Source organism: Barbus barbus (genome assembly GCF_936440315.1).
Source record: "Barbus barbus genome assembly, chromosome: 2".
NCBI classification, from domain to species: domain Eukaryota; kingdom Metazoa; phylum Chordata; class Actinopteri; order Cypriniformes; family Cyprinidae; genus Barbus; species Barbus barbus.
This window is the reverse complement of record NC_136730.1, coordinates 4,337,332-4,362,988: the sequence shown is the minus strand read 5'-3', so window position 1 is coordinate 4,362,988 and position 25,657 is coordinate 4,337,332. Positions and strand designations below refer to the sequence as shown.

At 38.5% G+C, this 25,657-nt stretch overlaps 1 protein-coding gene across 4 annotated transcripts in view; it reads right to left on the bottom strand.

Annotated features, from left to right (window-relative positions):
- LOC306888503 (rho guanine nucleotide exchange factor 11-like) overlaps positions 1–25,134 on the bottom strand; it is a 32,369-nt gene extending 7,235 nt beyond the window's left edge. For 2 of the 4 annotated variants that reach the window (XM_079446851.1, XM_079446852.1), the window contains exons 1-35: positions 24,035–25,097; positions 21,160–21,251; positions 20,975–21,079; positions 19,450–19,499; positions 19,294–19,351; positions 19,022–19,212; positions 18,402–18,473; positions 18,226–18,333; positions 17,689–17,737; positions 17,574–17,611; positions 16,288–16,377; positions 16,143–16,208; positions 15,400–15,504; positions 13,971–14,069; positions 13,844–13,886; positions 13,656–13,752; positions 13,001–13,123; positions 11,889–11,912; positions 11,680–11,809; positions 11,082–11,175; positions 10,700–10,729; positions 9,283–9,406; positions 8,941–9,144; positions 7,729–7,776; positions 7,504–7,652; positions 5,418–5,558; positions 5,090–5,166; positions 4,119–4,244; positions 3,923–4,040; positions 2,955–3,133; positions 2,803–2,878; positions 2,215–2,385; positions 1,053–1,134; positions 751–828; positions 642–676 (exon numbers count right to left, since the gene is read on the bottom strand). In XM_079446851.1, coding sequence (XP_079302977.1) covers positions 642–676; positions 751–828; positions 1,053–1,134; positions 2,215–2,385; positions 2,803–2,878; positions 2,955–3,133; positions 3,923–4,040; positions 4,119–4,244; positions 5,090–5,166; positions 5,418–5,558; positions 7,504–7,652; positions 7,729–7,776; positions 8,941–9,144; positions 9,283–9,406; positions 10,700–10,729; positions 11,082–11,175; positions 11,680–11,809; positions 11,889–11,912; positions 13,001–13,123; positions 13,656–13,752; positions 13,844–13,886; positions 13,971–14,069; positions 15,400–15,504; positions 16,143–16,208; positions 16,288–16,377; positions 17,574–17,611; positions 17,689–17,737; positions 18,226–18,333; positions 18,402–18,473; positions 19,022–19,212; positions 19,294–19,351; positions 19,450–19,499; positions 20,975–21,079; positions 21,160–21,251; positions 24,035–24,069 — 3,307 coding nt within the window. In that variant the 5' untranslated portion in view covers positions 24,070–25,097. Of the gene's footprint in view, positions 1–641; positions 677–750; positions 829–1,052; positions 1,135–2,214; positions 2,386–2,802; positions 2,879–2,954; positions 3,134–3,922; positions 4,041–4,118; positions 4,245–5,089; positions 5,167–5,417; positions 5,559–7,503; positions 7,653–7,728; positions 7,777–8,940; positions 9,145–9,282; positions 9,407–10,699; positions 10,730–11,081; positions 11,176–11,679; positions 11,810–11,888; positions 11,913–13,000; positions 13,124–13,655; positions 13,753–13,843; positions 13,887–13,970; positions 14,070–15,399; positions 15,505–16,142; positions 16,209–16,287; positions 16,378–17,573; positions 17,612–17,688; positions 17,738–18,225; positions 18,334–18,401; positions 18,474–19,021; positions 19,213–19,293; positions 19,352–19,449; positions 19,500–20,974; positions 21,080–21,159; positions 21,252–24,034 lie in introns of all 4 variants that reach the window. The other 2 variants (XM_079446849.1, XM_079446850.1) reach the window with 2 other exon arrangements.
- Between the last annotated feature and the right edge of the window lie 523 nt (positions 25,135–25,657).

The following is a 25,657-nucleotide window of genomic DNA, read 5'->3' as shown; positions in this document are numbered from 1 at the left end:
TTGATGAAATGCCACAAAAACAGTGCTTCTGCAGAATAGCGTGCACTGACAATGGAACATGGATTAACACAATCATAAATTAATTCTACAGCCTTATCTATGGATAATAACATTTTTGCATGCATTTCATTTGCTGTCATTAAATTGCACTTCATTCAAACGTTTGCGGTCGGGTTTTTAAAAGTGTCTTCTGCTCACCAAGGCTGCATTCATCTGATCAAACGTGCAGTAAATCAGTAAAATTGTGAAATATTATTACAATTTCTTGTACAGTGATATATAGTAAAATGTCATTTATTCCTGCGATTCAAAGCTGTATTTTCAGCATCATTACTGCAGTCTTCAGTGTCCCATGATCTTCAGAAATCTTTCTAATATGCTGATTTACTGCTCAAGAAGCATTTCTGATTGTCATCAATTTTTGTGGAAACTGTGACATTTTTTTTTCAGGATTCTTTGATGAATAGAAAGTTCAAAAGAACAGCATTTATTTGAAATATAGAAAACTTTTGTAACATTAAATGAATTCCTGCCACGTTTTATCAATTTAATGCTTCCTGGTTGAATAAAATTATAAAAAAAAAAACCTTTTGAGCAGTAGTGTATATATATTTTGAATCTCCAGTTCTTGGTACTCTTACCTAATGCACTGGCAGAGGAACGTGCATCAGACGACCTGAAACAGAGCAGACATGATTTCATCAGGTACAGTGAGGATATGAGTGTTTATGAGCTGATGGTGTGACGTACGGTGCTGGTGATCCTTGTTTGCTCGATCCTGCTCCTTGAGTGACTGCAGCGATTGTCTTTTCCAGCAGGTCTTTCCAACTGCGAGGAAACATCCAATGAAAGGGAGTTACTAGACGTTCAAATGCATGCATAACAACTATAAAAGAATTAGAAAACATGGTTTTAGATGCAGTATAAACTGCTTATAATAACTGCCCATTTTCCCCACTATTAAAGACAGCAGGAATTAATAAAGCTCCCTGATAGGCTGCAATCCTGTCATTCAAACGCAAGCAGCCAATGAGGGTTGAGCAGCGACTCACGTGTTCTTCTCTGAGGATGTCCCGGCCACCAGCTCATAGATCTGACTCTCTGAAGTGCTGATCACGTACAGAGCTTTATTGTCTGCAAAATTAACAGAAGTTCATTTAATATCTGAAAGCAACTCTGAGTATCTTGCCCATGCATCCTTTTTCATTTAAGGCATATATTACGCTCATGTATAAACGTATATGTATCATATTGAAAATCTTTTAAAAAAGCTCAGACCTAAATTGGGTTTTCTCTTTCGTATAAAGAAATGCTAAAGTTGGTTCCTCTCAGTGTTGGACTATGGTGATGTGGTTTATATGCATGCAGACTTCTCCTCACTAAAGAAGTTGGATTGCATATGTGACCCTGGAGCACAAAAGCAGTCATAAGGGTCAATTTTTTGAAACTGAGATTTATATATCATCTGAAAGCTGAAAAGCTTTCCATTGATGTATGGTTTGTTATGATATGTCAATATTTGTCTGAGATACAACTATTTGAAAATCTGGAATCTGAGGGTGCAAAAAAATCTAAATATTGAGAAAATCACCTTTAAAGTTGTTCAAATGAAGTTCTTAGCAATGCATATTACTAATCAAAAATGAAGTTTTGATATATTTAAGGAAAAAAATTTACAAAATATCTTCATGGAACATGATCGTTACTTAATATCCTAATGATTTTTGGCATAAAAGAAAAATGGATAATTTTGACCCATACAATGTATTTTTGGCCATTGCTACAAATATACCCCAGCGACTTACGACTGCTTTTGTGCTCCAGGGTCACTTATCATGCAGCAATATGATTTGTGACGAATGCATCTTCACGTTCCCATCATTGTTTGGTCCATCTTGTACCAAACGAGAAAAATGCATATGCTACTATTTACTGCCAAGGCATTATTATATAAATTGCCAACTTATATTTGTAATCTCTGATCATATTATACTCCTATGGTCCTAGGCTTTGGAGTCCTACCTGGAAGAGACGTGAATGTTTTATGTAATTATTTTTATATGGTGTTGGATAAGATTTTATTCTTTATTATTATTCTGGTTTTATGTGTGTGTGTGATCTTGTTTATGTCAAACTTTCTGTGCTGCTATTTTGGCCAGGACTCCCTGGTAGAAGAGATTTATATCTGGATGGGATAAGTCTTTGAACCCTGACCTGTGGCGACAGGCCGGACGAGGGCGGAGTCGAGGCGCAGGATTGGACAGAAGGGGGTCTTGTGGTCCGGAGCTCCGCCCAGCGAGCGTGACGGACAGCGCAGGATGAGCCGCTCGTCTGGACCCCTCTGAAGAAGCACCAGCAGATCTGAGAGCAGCAGCGCCTGCACCTCTGAAACATAGACACAAAACACTGACCACAGCACAATCAAACACTGACCACAGCACAATCAAACACTGACCACAGCACAATCAAACACTGACCACAGCACAATCAAACACTGACCACAGCACAATCAAACACTGACCACAGCACAATCAAACACTGACCACAGCACAATCAAACGCTTCTCAGCTATGGGCTGGTCACGGCTAAAACTAGAAGACAACATTACTTATAATACACAAACAAATACATGTTAACTGAAATAAAATATAATACAAAACAACTTAAACTTATTTGATTTCAGTCATTTGCCAAGGCAACCTTTCTCAATTCATTTTTAGTTTAATTTGATTTATTTAGCAGATGCTTTATCCAAAGTGACTGAGGGCAATTTATTTGTATTTGTATTAAACCTGTCTTTACCGATGGCTTTGTCTTTGCTGACTTTCCAGGTGAGCGGCCCCTCGTGGATCATCCTCTTAGTGGTGAGATCCAGGTTCTGTGGGAGAGGGAAGCAGACAGCATGAAGAGCGATGCTAGCGTCGTCATAATGAGGCGTATGGGGCGGCTCGCACCTTGAACTGTGCTGCGACGGGATTGACCAGCCGCTCCAGAGGCGTCAGGTCCAGCCTGCGCTGGTATTGGCTGAGCTGATGCCGGTGCTCCGTCTCCCTGACGACCTCGTTAACGACCTGCAGAATCCCACGGCAACGGGCCTGTGCTCTCTGAAGCAGCTGCAGGTCCGGAGACACCACTGCACAAATAGCATCACAGTTTAACAGAACTGCTCTCTTTGTGTTAAATTGTCCTTTATTCCAGTGATGCATCATTACTGCAGTCTTCAGTGTCACATGATCCTTCAGAAATCAGTCTAATATGCTGATTTGCTGTTTAAGAAGCATTTCTGATTGTTATCAATGTTGAAAACTGTTGTGCTGCACAATATTTGTGTGAAAACGGTGATATATTATTTTTCAGGATTTTATTTGATGAATAGAAAGTTCAAAAGAACAGCATTTACATTTAAAAAATACAAAATATTATATATCTTAATGATATCGTAATTGGTAATATTGTATAGTCGTAAAATAATTACATTGTATATAATAATAACACCAAATATAACCGATTATCATCATCATAGTAATCTTTTACCAATAACTTCACCTTGGAGTCGCTGGAGTATATTTCAAGAAATATCCAAAAATACATTGCATGGGTCAAGATTATAGATTTTTATGCCAAAAATCATTAGGATATTAAGATCATGTTCCATGAAGATATTTTGTAAATTTCCTATTGTAACTTAATTTTTGATCAGTAATATGCATTGCTAAGAACTTCATTTTGGCCAACTTTAAAGGCAATTTCCTCAATATTAGGATTTTTTTGCACCCTCAGATTCCAGATTTTCAAATTTAAAAAAATGGACCCTTATGACTGGTTTTGTGGTCGAGGGTCACATATATGATCAAGCAGTACAAGGTATATAAGCACATCCTGAATGCAGCGTCTCATCAGTGATCTGTGTGTGCTCACTCACTCTCTGTGTATTTGATGATGTTGTCCAGCAGCAGAGGGTATTTGGTCAAGCGCTGCATCTCAGCCACCAGCAGATCCTTCAGCTGTAACCTGCGGCAGTGAGGACTGGCCTCACACTCCTGACAAACAGCACACTGCGTCAACACACACTCGTATGACCCATGGATGATCTGGAAAGGCTCTGAGGCATGCGTTACCTGTATGAGGTGTACGAAGCGAGGGTCTTTGCGCTGTTTGTTCTTGATGAGCTCCAGCGCTTGACTCTGCTGACTGCACAGATGAGACACCTGCTCCTCAAACTGATCTCCAGCCTCTCCCTCCAGCTACAACACACACATACTGCGTCACTCATACGCTTCATGAGCAAAAGCATTCGTTCTAAAGGACTGGCTCACCCAAAAATTCACATTTGCTGACAATGTCTTCCCTCTTAGGTCATCCAAGATGTGTTTGTTTCTTCATCAGAACAGATTTGGAGAAATGTAGCATTCCATCAGTGCCTCAGCAATCAGTGCTCTGCAGTGAATGGGTGCCGTCAGAATGAGAGCTGATAAAAACATCACAATCCACACCAGTCCATCAGTTAATGTCTTGAGAACACAAAAGCTGTGTGTTTGTAAAAAACAAATCCGTCAATGCAACATATTTAACTTCAATCCAATTGCTTCCGGCTAAATATGAGTCCATAATCTATAATAACGCTTCCTCCAGTAGTCCATTAACTCTTGGTGCTTGATCTGCGCAGATTTTTCTCCTGATTCAAGACAAGATGAATTTTTTACTGGAAAGTTATGGATTATGGACATGCATTTTAGCTGGAATCAATAGTTTGAAGTTAAAAGTGTCTTAATGATGGATTTGTGTCTTACAAACACACAGCTTTCATCTTCTCCAGATGTTAACTGATGGACTGGAGCGGTGTGGATTATTGTGATGTTTTTATCAGCTGTTTGGACTCTCATTCTGACGGCACCCATTCACTGCAGAGCATCCATTACTGAGACACTGATGCAATGCTAGCTTTCGCCAAATCTGATAAAGAAACAAACTCATCCTAATCTTAGATGAACTGGGAGTGAGGACATTTCCAGAATTTTTTTTATATATATATATCTTTGAATGAACTATTCTCATAGCTTAAAGAGTGAAAGACAAGAGAGAGACTCACTCTGGCCAGCATGATGTCTCCGATGCCCTGAACGATCGGCGATTCCCTGCGATTCTTCATGGCCTCACATAAGCTCGCTGGATAGAAAAACTACATTAGTACTTATGTAATACACTTATGCATTCTTACAAAAGAGCAGATTTGGCACAGTATTGAGCAGATTGCATCCAAAGTTCATATTTTGCTTTATAGTGAAATAGCTTGTTACACAAATCAAGTTTTTAAGTCACGTCTTATTATAATTTCCATCCCGCATGCATATACACCCTACAGGAGTAGAGCTGATCATACACGGCCAAAGCAGAGGCAGACATGAGAGACTTCTGACCGTGTAGTTCGTAGACTTGACGCAGGTTCAGGAAGATACAGGACAGCTCTTCTGGACTGAGGACGCTCTGCATCTTCTGATAAAACACCTGATCCAGAACCCGCAGCGTCCGCAGGTGAGACACCTCCGTGGTGAACAGCTCTACAGACCAACAAGCATTAGATGTCAAATTAATCGTGTCCGACGCTAAAATAAAACTACTAAACTATACATGTAAGCCAATGGGTTTTATCACTTTATTTACAAAAATATTACGTGTAAAATGATATGATGTTATGATAATGAAAGCACAAACTCCTTCTACAGGCTTATGTGTAGAGTACACTAGCTTAGCAGCTAACCATGTTAACAGAAAAGACAAGATTCTTGAGTAAAACGGTGTTATTTGCAATATGTAGGTTAGTGTACTTTATCTGTAGCATTATGAGTATTTTACTATAATAGGACAGGGCACTAACTATTTTCCATGTTGTGTGTTCAAAAGAGGAAATTTGTCACTTCCTGGGAAACTGGTGCAACGTATCGATAGCAAAAATTAAAGACTTTTTTCCCCTATATGATAAATAACACAGACGTTATCTTGCATTCGGATGCCTGATGTTTGGAACAATCTTGAGATACAGCATAAAAATTGCAGATAGAGGAAGAAAAAAAAAAGCTCACCTCAATTGAGTGCATAAAAAAAAATATTAAGTTTTTATAAAAAAACTATTAAATATTATAATTTTTTTGAGCATCTTGGCTTTTTTGTGCAACATCCCATCTAGGTGGATGGAAACAGAAGGTATAAATTAAACGATGTGACATTAAAGGGTGTGACAGCGTAACTGTTCACACAGTCAGTTTTGAGTGATCTCAGGACGTGTGTGTCTCAAAACAGCCTTAGATTTAGGTTACAGTTTCCTAAACTGCTCACGCTCTTCTATTTTACCCATAAACACGCTGAAGTCTGAGGCTTGACGCCGTCTGAGATCATAATCACTTTGGTGTAGTTTTCATAGATGTCTCAAACGTAACATCTCAGCCTCAGAATGAGGAAAAGACATGTCTGGGGCCGCCTCAGGAGAAACAGAGCTGACAGACGCCTGACGGATATGATGGAAAATATCCCTATCGGAGTTAAAAACATCCCTGGCTTCTCGTGTTTCACACAGTTTATGCTTCACCCTGGGCTGCTTATTAATTCGAGGAAGTACTGAGATTTCACAGCCAGTTAACATTCTTGATGACATATTTACATGCTTAATATAATTTATTAAAGGTCCCATATTGTACACCTTTCTGGAGTTTTATTTTAGGTTTTGATGTCCTTAAGAATATATATTTGCGGTATAAGTACCAAAAACCATATCAATATATTTTTACAGTTCCTCTTTCAGGAGCTCTGCTAAAAACAGGTCGATTTTGGCCTAAATAATATTCATTAGCCTATCTTCTGATATATATACACACACACACACACCAAATAATAAAAATAAAGTTTCAGTAATGCCTTTAAAACACAAATAAAGAATGGAAAAGTTTTAAAAGCAGAGTTTAAAATGTTGAAATGTGCTTATCCAAATCAAAGCATTATCAAATCAAACAATTTTGATGTATTTTCATAAATTTTTAAATGCAATTAAAATAAAAGTTGCTCTGATTTTTGTTAAAGCATTTAATTCTTTAATTCTAACTGCAAAATGACTGTTTTCAAACGGGTTTCCATATGGCCTACTTTAAATTGGCATACGTGTATTGATGTGAATTGATGAGACACGCTTTGAGATGCAAGACAAATGCAAGATGTAATTGAGTGTAAAAGTGTAATTGAGATGAATTGGTCAGGCAAGCGTGGCATGAAGACTGATTTTAGAGAGAGTGTGTGTGTGCGCATGTGTGTGTGTGCGTGCATGTGTGTGTTGCGTATGTGTGTGTGTGTGTGTGTGTGTGCATGCGTGTCTGTGTGCGTGAGTGTGTGTGTGTGTGCGCGTGTGTGTGTGTCTGTGTGCGTGCATGTGCGTGTGTGTGTGTTGCGTATGTGTGTGCGTGCACGCGTGTCTGTGTGCGTGCGTGTGTGTGTGTGTGTGCGTGTGTGTGTGTGTACCGTAGATGACGGCCTGCCGGTCGATCTCTCGTGAGGAGAGTGAGGTCAGCACGTGCGGCTCCACAGTCTCCTGCCAGTTGTGCGAGTCGATCACATCCTCGTCCAGAGCCGGAGCGTCAGGTAACAGAGCCAGCGGAGCGTCCAGCAGCCTGCAGACGGACAGCAGAGAGTGAGACAGACGAACAGAGACTAACCAGAGAGAGAGAGAGAGCGGCGCTGCATCACCTGCGCTGAGATCGAGGCGTGTACGGCGGCGTCGGGTTCTCCAGAGATCTGAAATAATACAAAATATAATACTTACACCACAACAAATTAAACTAAAAATGTATGTATCATTTTACATATATCTATATTTTACACATACATACATATATATATATATATATATATATATATATATATATATATATAGAGTTTATTTGCAAAAACAGATAACTTCAAAAATAGTGTTTTTTATTATGTTGTTATGTTTTTATTGTGTTAGTTAGCTGTATTTTTTTACCCAATCAAAATAACCCAACTGCAGTCTGATTGAGATTAATTGGAATGCACAATGAAGAAAACTATTTTTGAGTTATATATTTTTGAAAATGAAATCTTCATATATACATATATATATATATATATATATATATATATATATATATATTAGTGCCATCAAACGATTAAATCACTATTAATCTCATCCAAAATAAAAGTTTGTTTACATAATATATGTATATATAAATACACACATGCATGTATATATTTTAGAAAAATATGTTGTGTATATTTTAAATATATTTATAAATAATTCAAATTATATGAATATAAATATATACATGTAAATAAATGTACATACTTAAAAAATATATACTGTGTATATTTATAAATCCATAAATATAGAAAGTTCACACACACTAATATATATATATATATATATATATATATATATATATATATATATATATATATAAAGATTTGTAATGCTTTTTTTAAAGATTTATTTAAAAATTTAAATTAATTTATTTTAAATTTACTTTAAACAATAATTCATTCCTGTGATCAAATCTGAGTTTTCAGCATCATTATTCAGTTCTTTTTTAACTTTTTCTTCATCAAAGAATTTTGAAAAAAGTATCACGGGTTTCATAAAAAAATATTAAGCAGCAAAAACGGTTTCCAACATTGAAAACAAATCAGAATGATTTCAGAAGATCATGTGACACTGAAGACTGGAGTAATGGATGATGAGAATTCAGCTTTGCATCATGAATAAATTATATTTTACAGTATATTAAAATAGAAAATCATTATTATAAATGATTTTTTTTCCTAAATTTTTAAATGAAATAAATGCAGCCTTGATAACCAGAAATGTCTTTTTAAAAAAAAACTATTAATTAAAATGATTAAAGCGCAGTGTAGGTTTTCAGGTTCCTAGCTGTGTGTGTGTACCGTGCCGAGCTGCTGGAGGCTGAGGACGAGGCGCTGTGATGTAACTGTCTCAGCCCTGGCCCCTCCCTCTCCTCACAGTCCTCCATATCCACGTCGCTACGGGAACGGGGGACAGACTCCGCCCCCACCCCGCCCCCTCGCCGACGCCCCTCCCCCTGAGCTTTCAAAGACTCACTGCGAGCCAAACGCACCGAGATAGTCGGACTGAGGAAGACAATAAACAAACGCAATTAACAAACACTGACAAGTAACTGCATACAAAACATTTGCATGTTGTGTTTATGATCTTAAAATCAAATAAGTTTATAATATTCTGATTATTAGTGCCTGAAACACACAAACCTGTCAACGCTGTCGTCTCCAAAGCTGCTGGAAGACAATGTCTGTCCCTCAATATCACCGTCTTCAACAGAGTCTGAACTATTCTCAAACTGCTGGATGATGTTCCTCACGCTGCCCGGACGAACTGACAAAACATATGAGTATAGTGTGTATTAGCGTGTAGATTTCAGTCTAATCTAATTTTCATGCCTTTTAACCCAAAAAGCAAACTATGCTCCCTTCAAACGGCTTTTCTTTAAAATACAAATCTTGTGTAATCTCAGGCTATCGGTACTCAGAAGCACATTTAAAACTGCAATATAATTTAATTTCATTCACACGAGTTTCATAAACACACAATCCTTTCTGGATCACAGTCCGCCATCAAAATGATCAGTTTAATTATTCCAGCTGCTGTGAGAAAAGACTATAAACTATCCTCACAAGCAATAGCCTGCTAGCCGGGACAACTTCTTTATGTTTACAGACGTGACGTAATGACTCAGTGCCATGCTCCAATCTCCTGCGAAGACCTACCTGTACCACTCAAATTAGAAAACATTACTATAAGCTCACTTCTGTGAATCGGGCTAAAGGAAGGCGATAGTTTTGAACACTGGCTGGTTATGGACTTGCTCAGATATTGATTTCGGATCATTTTCAGCCAAAAAACAAACAAACAGGGGGTGGTGATGGCGCAGTGGATAAGACACATGCCTTTGGTGTGAGAGACCCGGGTTCGAATCCACTGTGAGACACCAATGTGTCCCTGAGCAAGACACTTAACCCTGAGTTGCTCCAGAGGCGTGCGACCTCTGACATATATAGCAATTGTAAGTCGCTTTGGATAAAAGCGTCAGATAAATGAGTAAATGTAAATGTAAAAAAAAAAGAGCTATAAATGCATTTTATTAAAAATTTTTTTTTAAAGATTCTTGACAAAATGAAAAGGAAAAATAAGCAGAAAAGCAAAAATGACATCAGATAAAGTCTTGTTTTCTGGAAAACTGATCAAAATGAAATGAGTTTATATTTAAAGCAAGGACAAATATCTGCCAGTGTGCTCACAAATATCTACTTAATTCAAAGGGACAATTTTCATAACTTCTTGACAGATATTTGTTCTCGTTTTAAGCATAAACTCACTTAATTTTGTTCATTTTCTCAGAAAACAAGCCTTCATATCTTCTTGATTTAAGGCTAAACACTGAGGACGATTTTCATTTGTTTGCAGTGTATGTAACATTTAATAACATGACAATGAATTTAAGACTTTCTGCTGTCATTTAAGACCTTCGTTTGAGAAAGTCTTAAGACTTTTTTGTAAGACTCACAAAAACCCTGTAAATAAATACGTAAATAAAAATCAATAAATAATAATAATTATTATTATACTAAAAGATAAGTGTTTTCACCAGGTTTGTAAAAGGATGTGTACCTTCAGAGGGGGACAAAGGAACATGGAACGCTGGAGAAATAAACAAACAAACAAATGATGAGGAAAAACAAACAGAAAATGATACAAACTACAGCATTTCCAACTAAAGTTTTAAAGAAAACGGTTCAAAATAATCCCTGAATGACTGACGGGCTTAAACACGAGCGGAAACAACAGTGTGCGTGTATGAGTGTGTGTGTATGAGAGTGTGTGTGTGTGTGTGTGAGAGAGAGAGTGTGTGTGTGTGTGTGTGTGTATGAGAGTGTGTGTGTGAGAGTGAGTGAGTGTGTGTGTGTATGAGAGTGTGTGTGTGAGAGTGAGTGAGTGAGTGTGTGTGTGTGTGTGTGTGAGAAAGAGAGAGAGAGAGAGAGAGAGTGTTTACTGGACTGGGTCGTGCTTCTGGGTTTGCCGATGTACTTCAGGATGGGATTTCGTTTCTTGTCGTCTCCATCCCTCTCTCGTCTCGCGCTGCTCAGCTGCGTATGAACATATGAAGCACATTATGCAGATACAGTACGATCTGTATCTGACCCTGGACCACAAAACCAGTCATCAGTAGCACAGGTATATTTGTAGCAATAGCCAAAAATACATTGTATGGGTCAAAATGATAGATTTTTCTTTTATGCCAAAAATCATTAGGACATTAAGTAAAGATCATGTTCCATGAAGATATTTAGTAAATTTCCTACTGTAAATATATCAAAACTTAATTTTTGATTAGTACTATGCATTAAGAACTTCATTTGAACAACTTTAAAGGAGATTTTCTCAATATTTAGATTTTTTTGCTCCCTCAGATTCCAGATTTTCAAATAGTTGTATCTCAGCTGAATATTGTCCTATCATAACAAACCATACATCAATGGAAATATTATTTATTCAGCTTTTGTGATTGACCCCCAAATTGACTTGAAAACCCTTAAGACTGGTTTTGTGGTCCAGGGTCACATATATTAGATAAAACAGAGCACATTTACCTTCTTAGCTTTAGGAAAGAATGGAAGCCACTTTTCCTTCTCGGTCATCAAGCCGGGAAACACTTTGGAGTCTCGGAGTTTAATGCCCGAGTGTCTGAGATACAGAAGAACCGCAGACGCTAGCGAAGAACTGACAGGAGGAAAACGGTCAATATTGTGTAACGTTTAGTAGATTTTAGCAGTGCTAGCAACATAATAAAGGTCCATACCTTCTGTCCTCCTCGTGTTTTGAACTGGAAGGAAAGAAAACTCATGTTAGCATGGCTGTATTTACACAAACACACACCTGAAGTGTTTTTGATATGACAGCGGTTCGGTGTGTTTTGTGAGGTTCCCGTGACAGACGCCTCATGCTGTGTGTACTGCTGTCATGTGACCTCTGGCTCTGTGTCTGTGGGTCATGTGACAGCTCTGTGTCGAGGTGTGTCGCGTATGCGGGACCTTTGTCACTCATGCCAGCTCGTTTTCACTTTATTTCTGCGTCATCTGAACAAACGGACTGCTGGTGAGTGGGACTCTATATAATCTGTGCTGCTGTTTTTATAGGATGTTTCTAACACTGATGTTAGAGCCTATCATCCAGAGATGCAAACTCAACAGCGCTAAACAAGGGGACAGAACATCTCTCTTTCCCCAGCAAGAAATGTTTTTAGATATAATTTTAAATATCATTTAAAATATGGATTTAAAGTAAATTTTAGCACGAGGATACTGGGGAAGAAGGATATACAGTTTGTTTTTTTGTTATTTCTTCTTTTAACAAAAGCTTCAATTGTTTCAGGTCACATTCACAAAATAGTTTTTATGGAACCCATTTAAAATGACTAAACAATAATAATATTAGTATATGAAAATAGAAGAATTATAAACATTAAGACAATAGATAAATGTATTTATGATGGCGTTTTAAAATTATGAGAATGAAGTCAATATGTTTAGAGAATAAAGTCAAAGCATTTTGAAAATAAAGTTGCAATTACTAGAGGATAAAGTCAAAATATGTTATTACCAAGTTAGAAACCAATAAATAAATGCATTACTACAGTAATAGTACTGCTATGATACTATAGAAATATAATAACAATAACTTATTAATAAGAATACAGAACAACAGAAATATGCTATTATTGATGATTTAAATAGAAAAGTTATCAGAAGAATCGGAAGCAGATCAGATTTCTCATGAAATATCATGAACACGACCACTTTTGTCTTCAGAGTAGCATGCTCTGATGCTTCATGCATTAGCAAAGTAAAGCGAGCGAGCGTTTAATGTCTCTGAACTCATTTCCCGTTGAACTGAACAGAAGAGGTCACTCACAGGATCTCCCAGAGCGCCAGCACCTGTTTGTCCACCACCTGCCGCTCTTTCACAGGATCTCCGTCTAACTGCTGCAGGTCGCTCTCTCCAAACAGAGAGCCCAGACCCATCATCTGCTTGTTCCTGCCGCATATGACACAAAACATGACATCACACACCCTACAGAGCACAGAATACACCGCTGTGTGCGTTACAGCCTTTAACAAATGTGGAATAACTACAAGAAATGGCTTCAACAGCATCTCAAGAACAGTATCTGTCTCAATGATAATCTAACAATAAAAGAAAAGAGAATCACTCGCTGCTCTTGATTGAACTGCTTCTGCTTACATTTGATTATTTGCAATGCATATTACTAATCAAAAATTAAGTTGTTTTGATATATTTATGGTAGGAAATTTACTAAATATCTTCATGGAACATGATCGTTACTTAATATCCTTATGATTTTTGGCATAAAAGAAAAATTTGCCAAAAAGTAGCTGTTGCTACAAATATCAACTTCAATACATCATACAATGTCTTTTAGTGGAGAATGTGAAAATAAAAATAACTAATTTTTTGAAAATTCATTGTGCCAGCACAGGTCACATTTAGTAATATATTAGTTAAAGCTGCTACAATATAACTCTTCAAACTAAAGCTGAAGGCGCACCTGTAGTCTTGAAGCTGGTCTTGAATATCTGGAAGCACCTGCTGCTGGAGTTCAGACAGCGGCCCTCGAATGTCCTCCTGCGCATGCAGACGATTCTCTACGGGAAAACACAACAAACACACGCTCGATTACAGCTCCTACACACTCACAGCTGCTCTGACTGATGTAAAAACTGCACCAATCCTCACCTATATCTGTCAGAAACTCCTCTCGCACTTTAATCTTCACAGGCTGAACACAAACACACATATAAAAGTTCATTCAGAAACGCAGCAAAACCAGCGCTGGGGTTGTGTGTGTTGATCAGATACTCACAGCATCGTGGTCCAGGAAGTGTGAGCAGATCTGAGGGGCGAGGGAACGGGCGTCTTTGGGGCTGGAGCCCAGATACGCCTCCACAGACAGATAAAACAGCTGCATCAACAACAACACCACACACGTGAGAAACTCATTTATGACCCTGGACCACAAAACCAGTCATACGTGTCAATTTCATGTGGAGACGGGTAGGTTTAGGGATCAGGGGGTGGAGATGGGTAGGTTTAGGGATCAGGGGGTGGAGATGGGTAGGTTTAGGGATCAGGGGGTGGAGATGGGTAGGTTTAGGGATCAGGGGGTGGAGATGGGTAGGTTTAGGGATCAGGGGGTGGAGATGGGTAGGTTTAGGTCTATGTAAGGTGGGAGGAGTTGGATTTAGATCCAACCACGCCCCCTGGATCTTGTGTTCTGCAGTGAGGACCATCTCCAAATATACCCCAGCGACTTCAGACTGGTTTTGTGCTCCAGGGTCAGATTTGCACTCATACAGCCACGTACTCTCACTGAGCTGTGGTTAATACACAAGCACATTACATACACTGCTTTTTTGGAACCTGTGATATTTTCTTAGATTTTTTTTTAAGAATAAAAAAAGTTAAAAATATTACAAAAACAATTATTCAAAATTGTATCTTTTTCTATCAATATAAGTCTTTACTATCACTTTTTATCCATTTAAAATCCTTGCTAAATAATGGTAAAAAAAATAATAATAATAATTAAATAAAAAAAGTTTAGTTTTCTCCCCGCTGTACCCAAATCATACCGAAAAGTAGCGTTAAAACCAAGGTACGCAGCGAACCTTCATATCTGTGTACCGTTACACCCCTAATATAAACATATAGTCACAATAATATAAGCATACAAACAAACATCTAAACAAGCAAGAAGAAAATTATAATAAAATAAAAAAAAACATAAAAAACACATTTTATCCAGAATCTGCTTTTCCAAAGTATTCCAGAAATGGACTCCAAGATTTAATAAAAAGGTCGGGTTTCATTCGAATTCCAAATTTGATCTTTTTAAGTTTGAGGGCAAAAACCCACTGACAGTAAGTTGGAGGAGATGGCAACTTCCAATTAATTAGTATTTTTATGAGAAAAACACTGTACTTTTTAACTTTAACCAAAGAATCCTCAAAAAAGGTCCCCAAAAAAATATTAAGCAGCAAAAACTGTTTCCAACCCTGATGATAAATCAGTATATTAGTATGATTTCTGAAGGATCATGTGACACTGAAGACTGGAGAAATGATGCTGAAAATACAGTTTTACATCACAGGAATAAATTTCAGTTTAAAGTATACTGAAATAGCCATAATATTTCCATAATTGCCATAATATTTCACAAAATGTTTTTTTCCTGTATTTCTGATCATGTGGATACAGCCTTGATGTGTTTCATATGAAGAGCAGGCACTGACCAGCGGGTTTGGATCCAGTAGCTGGCTGAAGACGTATCTCATGAACACCGTCATGTGAGCCGGGCGACTCTTCAGCAGCTCTATGTCCTGAAACGGCCCGTCCATCTGTGATGAAGAGTGATGAAGAGTCAAAGATGTGATCTACTGCATTCCAGTCCCTGAAACATACTGCACACATCATGTGACTTACAAGTCCAGGGGAACAAAATTTAGGACTAGCTTTCATTTGTATGTCTTCATTTCTGTTATGTGCTTTTGTAATTTTACTGATTGTAGGATCCTGGTTATAAAGAGACGATCTCAACAGGAAAATGTCAACACTGCACTCGCCAAGATATTTAATACTTTTTTACTCAAAACATTAAACCGAAATGCAAAACAAAAATTATTTTTTTTTTAAATATTTGCTTCAAATAAAATAATTGGATGACACTAAAATGTGTCAATTATTAAAATATATATTTAGAATTGAATTAATACATTTCAAATATTTTAATTTAACAATAAATTAGCATATTCACGATTTGTTTCTGTTGGATAGGGGTCATGCACTTTAAACTAATCAAATATTTCACATTTATTAGTAAGCTTGTTTATTAGATTTTTTTAATTATTAATAATAAAATATTTCACCTTTTCACCATTTTTTATTTAAATTATTAAATTAATCACTGGCTTTCCATCAACCCAATTTGGGAGACGCTGCTGTATACTGTGAGATATACAATAAGAAACTCTCTCACCTCATTGAGCGAATAGCCATCATCCTCCTCTTCTTCCTCCGGCCCAATGATCTGCGTCTTTCCTCCCTGAAGAGACCGAAGAGAGTCAGAGCAGGCTGAACACAGAGCACTGCTGTGTGTGACGGGGATCTAGTGTGTGTCTCACCGAGTCTGAGGTGTGTGTGTCGGATCCCTGCCGGCGGAGCAGAGGGGTCCTGAGGAAGGTGGAGGGGGAGGAGAAGGGACTCTCACACACCTAAACACACAGACACAGACCGGGGGGGGGAGTTGGGTAGATGGATGGGCTCATCTGAGTCTAATGGCTCGTTTCCACTGAGCGGTCCGGTTCAGTACAGTACGGTATGCAGTTATGTCCGTTTCCACTGTCAGAAGTTGTGAATGGTACCAAAATAGCGAACCGTAACACTTTTTTGCTACCCTTCCATCGGGGTACCCAGCACAGCAAAGGGTACCAAAAGGGTGGAGCTAAACTCACAGCAGAAGCTGATTGGTTTACCAGAATCGCCACTTTTGCATGATACAAGGGGATAAAGCTCCTCCTTTCAAAAGATTACTGTTATTCTGTCATGAAATGAAGTTTTAAGAGAACGTAGTTGTTTAAAACTCAAATCTGTGGTTTATTTATAAAGATAGCACCTATTAGTTAAGCTTGCTATGCTGATTTCGGAGCTCCGGGCGATCAGTGGGCGCTCCGTGCTCATGTGTCCGCCTCGAGCAGCTAGTCCTGACGACATTTACCGCTGGCTCTGATGTCTCTGTACTGATTAAACATGAGATACAAGTCGTTTTGGGTGTATTTAACAGGCATTCGTGGCATCATCAATCTATTATTTGTTCCTGGTCATACCGTTTTGCCTGAGCACAAACATATATTATCTGAACTTTACCGTAGTACAGCGCTGACTTTGTAGCATACGTTGGACTGAATAGCTATTATTGTTCATTAAAACTCACTTAAAAGAGGCAGAGTGCTGATTGTTGTGCTTCATCATCGATCGCTACTTTCCGGCATACACCACGCGTATCAAGTAAGGGTACTGTTGGCGGTGGAAACACAAGCTGGATCAGGGGGTTCGGTCCCGAACCGTACCGTACCGTACTGACCCGTACCGCTCGGTGGAAACCAGCCATTAAGATCCTTGTACACCAAGCCTGAAAATGTGCTTTTCGTAATTGTCATCCGTTCCCATCAAAATGCTTGCTACGGATGCGAAAAGGCAGGAAATCGAACCCGGTCCGAACTGTTTTATGCCGGATGAACGTTTCAGAGGCAGTGTGTAAACGTGATTGACAACATGAGGACATATTTATTTCTTAACGTGCAAAAATTCGGGAAGAGAAATTCAAAGACCTTTACGCTTCACTTCTATTCACACACATAGGATTTTGATGGGAGTCGCTTCTAAAAGCTGTAAAGCGACTGAAACTCACCTCGATATCTCCTTCACTGGAGTCCAGCGATAAATGACCTGCGAAAACAGAACAACACAACGCCGTTACAGCTGATGAATCACGCCAGACTGGTGTTTTATTAACGAAAACTGACCTTCTCCAGCCGTCAGATAGTTAGAGACCGCTTCTGAGCGAGTGCCGTCCTGAAACAGAGCAGGGATTGAACAACTAATTAATTCATCAAGACACCCTGATTAGGCTAGTTTCAGGTTCACACTGAATAATAAACAAAAAAAGTGAACTATTTCTACCTTTAAATCTAGCCCACATAATAAAACGGTAGTTTCTTGTTGGTCCTTTAATTTAATTACTTGTCAGACCCGGATAATCCCAATTATTAAATGCTAATTCACTGGAGGAAGTGTTATGACCAAAAGCAATTGATTTAAAACATCCTACTGATGGATTTATGTCTTACAAACACGCAGCTTTTGCTTTCAGAAGATGTTAACTGATGAATTATTGTGCTCTCATTCTGACGGCACCCATTCACTGCAGAGCATCCGTTGCTGAGCAAGTGATGCAATGCTACATTTCTCCAAATCTGATGAAGAAACAAACTCGTCTACATCTGGGATGAACTGAGAGCGAGTAAGTTTTCAGAAAATATTATACTCGGCACAAATCTCACCACATCCTGCTGGATCTTCACTCGCACTTGATTGGCTCTTCGTTTGGCACTTTCTATTCGCTCCTCTAATGAAGGCGAGGGGTTTCGAGACCGTTCCTCCAGAAGGTTCTGTAGTGAGAAATCATTAATGATGGGTTTAAACAGGACTCGGCTCATGTTTAGCACTGATCTGGTACCTGTAGCTCCGCCTCCTCCTGCTCCAGCATCTTTCTGAGGATTTCTGTGGCGTGTTTCTGCACCTCGGGGTCCTGCCAATCATGGACAGCAGCAAAATGGAGGAGTTTACTAATCAGGGCATCTGTTGTTAATGTTTTCCATTCAACTTGTATCTGGATTTCATGGTAATGGCTTAATTAAATCTTAATAATCAATTGATTTCAGTTAAAGTAAAACACTGACATACTCCTTAAAAATAATGTATTATTATTTCTTTGAGAAGCACATCTTCCTGTATTATTGTAATATATTTCTGTCATAATTTCTTCAAGTAAATCCAAACTTTTATTTTGTCGAGCTGTAGAGGATCTTTAAGTTTGGGTGCATGTCTGAAGACAGTTTTTCTCAAATGAAATGGAGAAATGCTGGTAAACTGACTCTCAGAGCAGAAGTTCGTGTTGTCTTATATCAGAAATATCCATGCATGAGTTTGTGTAGTAGATAAAACCATGCCCCTCATTCACACAGACACACAATCTTTTTGAGCTTTAATACTCACAGGTCAATATATACAACATATAGCCAACTGAGGGCCCTACAGCTGTAAATAAGTCATGAAAAAGCTTAAAACATGGCACACCTGTAATGGTTTGGGTCCTGTGATTCTCTGAGTCGGGGTGCTGCTTCCTGTGGGAGGCGTGGGTGGAGGAGGCGGGGCTTCACCCGGTGCCGCCCTGTGATTGGGCAAGAGGTCAGTGGGGAGGGGCTGAAGCGGGACGGATGCGACTGAAGGAGGCGGGCCCTGAAGAGTCAACGCCACATACGTCCCGGCTATCAGAGGAAGAGGACACACATCAGCACTGACAGTCTCTACAATGACAAAAACTAGATGTACTGGATTACAAAACTCACATTTGATCATCTTTACCACTTCCTGATGAGACATGGACGAAACCACTGAACCATTGACCTGAAAGGCAAACAGAGACGACAAATATTATATTAATTATTAATTAAATTAGTATCACTTATGGTTTACAATGGAAAACGTGTTGTGATGGAGAATACCTTAATGATCCGGTCTCCTTCCTGGACTCCAGCCTTGACCGCCGCTCCACCTGTGAGCACAAAGCAGGTTATTATGATAGTAATGGACCACAAAAGCGGTCTTAAGTCGCTGAGGTGTATTTGTAGCAATAGCCAACTGTATGGGTCAAAATTATTGATTTTTCTTTCATGCCAAACAGTGGTCGAATTGTATAAAAATTTCAGGGGGGATGGTGTGGTCGGGTCCTGCGGTTAATTTTACACAATGTTTACAAAATTGGTCTAAATTTTAAAAAGGTTTCACCGTGAAACACTGTGTTGCTATGCACTGTTATATAAAATTAAAAATGACATGTGCTGATATAAAAATACACTGCTTGTGCAATGAATATAAAAACATAAAAACTCATACTTGGGTATTTTTTTGTTTCACTGCTGGAATTATAAAGGCATTCTAACTGTATTCTAATCACAGTCACACATACACTATGTCAGGAGAATGTCTTTAAATTCTACTCAAGGAAAAATTATACCTTGTCCATTTTTTGCGAAAAATAATGAAATTGTTTCCACTTGTGCGCAGCTCGTTACAGTACCAAGTTCTGATTGACCAATCGCCGTTATTTAGTTCATAAATGATCCTAAGTAGAGCATTTTTAACATTTCATGTGCATGGTAAGTTTTACGTAATACACAAAATTAATAATCCAAAGGGGATGGGGTTGGGGGGGGGGGGTGTTTTTTTTTACAGAGGGGATGCTTTTTGCTATTTTTGTTCGACCAGGGGGATGCCATCCCCCCTCAATTCGAGCCCTAATGCCAAAAATCATTAGGATATTAAGATCACGTTCCATGAAGATATTTTGTAAATTTCCCACAGTAACTATATTAAAACTTAATTTTTGATTAGTAATATGCATTGCTAAGAACTTCATTTGAACAACTTTAAAGGAGATTTTCTCAATATTTAGATTTTTTTGCACCCTCAGATTCCAGATTTTCAAATAGTTGTATCTCAGCCAAATATTGTCCAAACAAACCATACATCAGTGGAAATATTATTTATTCAGCTTTCAGATGATGTATAAATCTCAATTTTGAAAAATTGACCCTTATGACTGGTTTTGTGGTCCAGGGTCACATGTGTGTGTGTACTGTGTATATTTAAGTATATATAAATACACACACATACACTATATATTATGAAAATATTTAAATGCATTTAGATTTCTATATTTATATTCACATAATTTATATTATCTATAAATATATTTTATATTTTATATAAACATCATATTTTTTGTAAATATATACATGCACGTGTGTGCATTTTGATATAAATAATAAATATACACAGTAAACTGCACACATTTCCATTATGTAAACACAAAGTTTTATTTTGGATGCCATTAATCGTTTGACAGCACTAATATGAAATCTTTTGTAACATTTTATGTGAATTTACTGGTGTTTTTGAGCAATTTAATGCATCCTTGCTGAATAAATGTATTAATTTTTAAAGAGAAAAGCTTGGTGTGTTTGTTACCTGGCCGAACATTCTGCACGAGTTTGATTCTCTCGCCACAGACGGTGAAGCCAAACCCCAGATTGTCCCTTTGCACAACCACACATCTTTGGACTAAACCTGTCCCTATGAAACAAACAAGAGGAATTCAACAAAATCACTTCATTTAATTATTCTCATTTGCATATGAGCTTGAGGTGCATTACCTGTGTTGTCTGAGGAGAGATCAGAAAGCGTCTCCCTCTGCTGGCCAGGAGACGACCTGCGCTCCGAATCTCCTAACGTCAAACTGCTCAACCTAAAGCAGACAAAAACAATGAGATTTCAAGCTCAACGCAACAAGAAATGGACAACTAAGGGACCAGGGAGCCGGAGAAAAGGACAGAGGACTAGAAAAAACCAAGGGAATAAGAATTTGCATTCAACAATTGATGCATGATGCAAAATAAAACTGAAAATTGGTGAATTTAACAAGATTGAAGTCTGAACAAAACGTAAAAGGACCTTAGACATATTCCTGAGTTTCACATCAGTGCTAGCATTAGATAACAGTGGTTGTGTTTTCAATGATCAACTCAAATATTGATATCTAGTGACAAACAGCCACAAAAATAATATATTTTACACATATTACCTACGCTATTGTTACACAATATTTACTATAATTGGAAAAAAAACAAAACATGCATTATCTATAGACTTCAGCATGGTCTGCGACTATTTACAACACAAAAATAACACCAGAAGACTCACCAAGCAGCAAAAGGACTAAAAGGAAGCATGAAAGAGAGAAGGAAGGCATTACAGTGAGATAGATGGGAGAAAAAGAGAGAGAAAATGCAAAGAAAGAGCAAATAGTCAACATGAGACGGACTGTAAAGACGTGTGAATGAGTTTATAGCTCGTGTAACTCCTAAATAAGCACATGGTGGAAGAGGCTTGTGTAATTGACGGCTCAAAAGCGGTTTAATAAACATCATTATTCAACCGCACCGGAAATCTGTGGTTAATGACTGACAGATGTCGTGTGCTGGGTTTGACTTTGATTCGTCATACCTGGGCAGGTGTGTGTGTTTCTTAATGGCTGCCCTGCGGTCACATGACACAAACAGGAAGTGGACGCACAGGGAAAAAACAAGCGATTGGGAAAGAGAGATAAAGATCTTGAGACAGAACAAGACAGAAACACACACAGACAACATGGATATGAATTTCTGAAGTGAAACTTGTGATGTTGATCTTCTCAGACACAAACACACAGCTGTAACAGAAACTGATGCAGCGAGAGCGTAAAGAGAGCAACAAGGAAACTAAGGCACACTGGACGAATGGAAAAACCTGTATTATTAGACAGAGGACACGATGACGAGACGCAGTCTGAACCTAATGTTACCCTTGCAAGCTAGCCTGTGTATTCAATGGAAACTATGATTTTGCTTGTGTGCCACGTTCAAGTAAAAACTACAGTCAAATCTGGGAAATAGTTTCAATAACTGCGATAATCACACATTTATACTTAAATATTAGGTCTACCGATAAATCTGGAAACTTTTTATTTAGTCATCCTTAAACTAATAAAAGGTAAAGATCTACTTAGTATTTAAAATCACGTGCATGTGATAAAACTGCCAGAAATGCGTGTTATTTTACGTCTACAGCGTCATCGGTAACAGAAAAGAGCTGCTTTTAAGTGACGCTGCATCAATGATACATTTGAATGCACCTAAGCTAAAGCCAGTTATCACAGAAAGTCATTCAGACAGATCTCTCATGCCTTTAAAAATTATAAAAACGGCAGATTTTGAGTATAATGGTCGATCAATATGACGTTTTTAATTTTGCAGACGGCCGATGTAATGCTGATTCATACGTAATACTGAATAACATCAAATAACATCAGTACAGCCGGTTCTGTGATTATTAATAAATCTCATCACCTGTTTTCAAACGGAGCAGCATTTAATACACAGAGCTGTAGTTCACTGACAAGCTACGCAATATCACGTTCAATATCGCAGGCGCAGCTCGTCAGTGAACTACAGCTCTGTGTAGTAATTGCCGCTCCATCTGGAAGCAGGTGATGGAGATTTACTGCCACTCACTGAACCGGCTTTACTGACGAGATGCGCATGACAATCCAATTCGATTAATTGCACATCCCTCCTGTCATCAGAAGAGTTTAAACTTGTCTCTGTATAACGCATGTTAATATAATATCTGCTGCTGTTCCATAAGCGCCACCTGCTGTCAGAGAGAGAATCTGCATTTTCATCCAGCCCTTCTGGTGTTTTGTTTAGCCTATATGAAGAGATTTATTTTACTGTATTGACATGAATATAAGACAACCCCACTTTTTCAAGTTGTACCTATATATTGCATATTTCCCATTTTACTTTGTGTTTTGAATGCATGGTAAAAGTATAGATGTGAGGCGAGAGAGAAGCTTGGCTTTGAAGTCTGGGTCAGCTACATACATATCTGCTTAATCTAATATAGGACGCGTTGGGATATGAACATTTATTAACATGCTTACCAGTGCTTAGTTTCATGCTCAAATGCAATGCCCGATATTGACTGAGTTCACTGGCATATGCATCCTTTTGTGCAGATACAAGTTGTAATGTATCTAAGTTATCTGATTAATATCATAGAGAACAGTTTATTGGCATAAAGTCAGCTTCACCTCAGGCAGCTATTCTTTTTCAGATGCTCCTTTTTTTTTAATAACAATGCTGCGTCATAATCATAATCTAACATCTTATGAGTTCATGTCATATTTTTATTTTTAACATTAATTTTCATAACAGCCTTCAGATATTTTCATTATCTCCATTACGGCAATTAGTAATTAATACTTATATCACAGAATATTTAGTCTGATTATAAATTGTTTACATTCACAAGTATGCCAGTATATTTTAATAAATGACACACTTGCTGAAGTAACGTTAATAATACTAGCCAAGATTACGAATGAGTAAATAATACTACCATGTGTTGTGTCCCTGAAAGTTAAGTTTCTGTGTGTCTCATAAAAACAATCGGTATCGGTCTAAAGGTCATTTCAGAAACCGATCTCACCTGTCCAGCGTGGAGGTGGGCTGTCGAAGACTCATGGCTGTGTTTGTGTGTGTAGTGATGTTATATCAGTCTGAGATCATCTCATTAGTGTAGGGTGTGTTATATTCCCTCTGTCCACTCCTTCAGGAGAGTTTTGTCCTTTCTCTGCTTCTGGGGTCAAAGTTCCTTTCGGGAAAACACAGTGGTCCTCCTCACCAGCATCGTGCCATTTAATAAACAAACTCCAAATATCCACATAAACCCAGTGCAATCACAAATACTTAGTGTCATAAACTAGGATCCATACATCGTATTATCTCAAGGGGGAGATTCCTGAGCACTGGGTCATCTTCGCACACTTACGGGTCGATTTAAACACTAAGACGTTGTCAACAGCTTCATCTGAGTATTATGTGCCTTCAGTGTCTAAAGATCGAGATGATTCACAGTCACCTGGTCCCACGGATAGCAAGGTTATTGTAGTCTTTAGAGCTAATACAAGCTGAGCGTCTCAAATCCAAAATCTGGAGAATACGATATAACCCGCAGGGATGGGGCACGAATAAAGTGCGTAAAAGTGATTAGCAAGGTTCACGGTGACAGCGAGGCTAGATGCACTCCTCCAAACACCTCCTGCAATGACGAGCAGGGCGCGAAGCCATAGAAACCTCCAGCAGACGCGCTGAACGCGAGGCCGCACGGAGCGCATCGCATCCCCGCCGCCGCGTACAGACGGGTGCCGCAGGAGAGCGCGACTCCGGCGGACGCGGCCGGTCACCTTCACGCGTGCGGTGGAGCGCTAGCGCGCCGCGCAGCAACAACGCGATCCCAGACGCGATCTTCTGCACGCGTTGTGCGACGAACCCGGCTCGCTTTCGTTTTTGGGGCGCAATTATTGTGCGGATTGTGGTGACTTGCACGCGCTCGTTTGGTGGCCAGCGAGATTCATTTGATCCGTGGACGCCTCGGTCCTCGCTGCGTGGATGTTTAGCGTTGATATTGCTTCCCAAAGATGCGTGATCTGGAGGTCTTTAATCGCACTGCTATCCCGGTGTCCGAGCGCTCGCCATTCCGGAATAATACCGTCATCCTCGGGTTTATGTTTGGCTTCTGGGAGACTCGCCCTCTATCGGCGGGATTCCGCTACTGCGCGGAAAATTCACCGGGGTTTTATTTATTTTACAATATTGATTACAGTGCAGTTAGTATTATTTATGCTATCAGACATCTGTTTGTAAAGTATCACAGAAAACAGACAAAAGCCAAGCCATCTTTTGAACACTGTATAAACTAAACTAAATATGAATATATATATATATATATATATATGAACCTGGACCACAAAATCAGTCATAAGCGTCTTTTTTTCTTTCTTTTTTTTTTGAGAGCCGAATAAATAATATTTCCATTGATGTATGGTTTGTTATGATCTTACAATATTTGGCTGAGATGCAACTATTTGAAAATCTGGAATCTGAGGGAGCAAAAAATCTAAATATTGAGAAAATCTCCTTTAAAGTTGTCCAAATGAAGTTCTTAGCAATGCATATTACCAATCAAAAATTAAGTTTTGAGATATTTAGTGTAGGAAATGTACAAAATATATTCATGGAACATGATTTTTACTTAATATCCTAATGATTT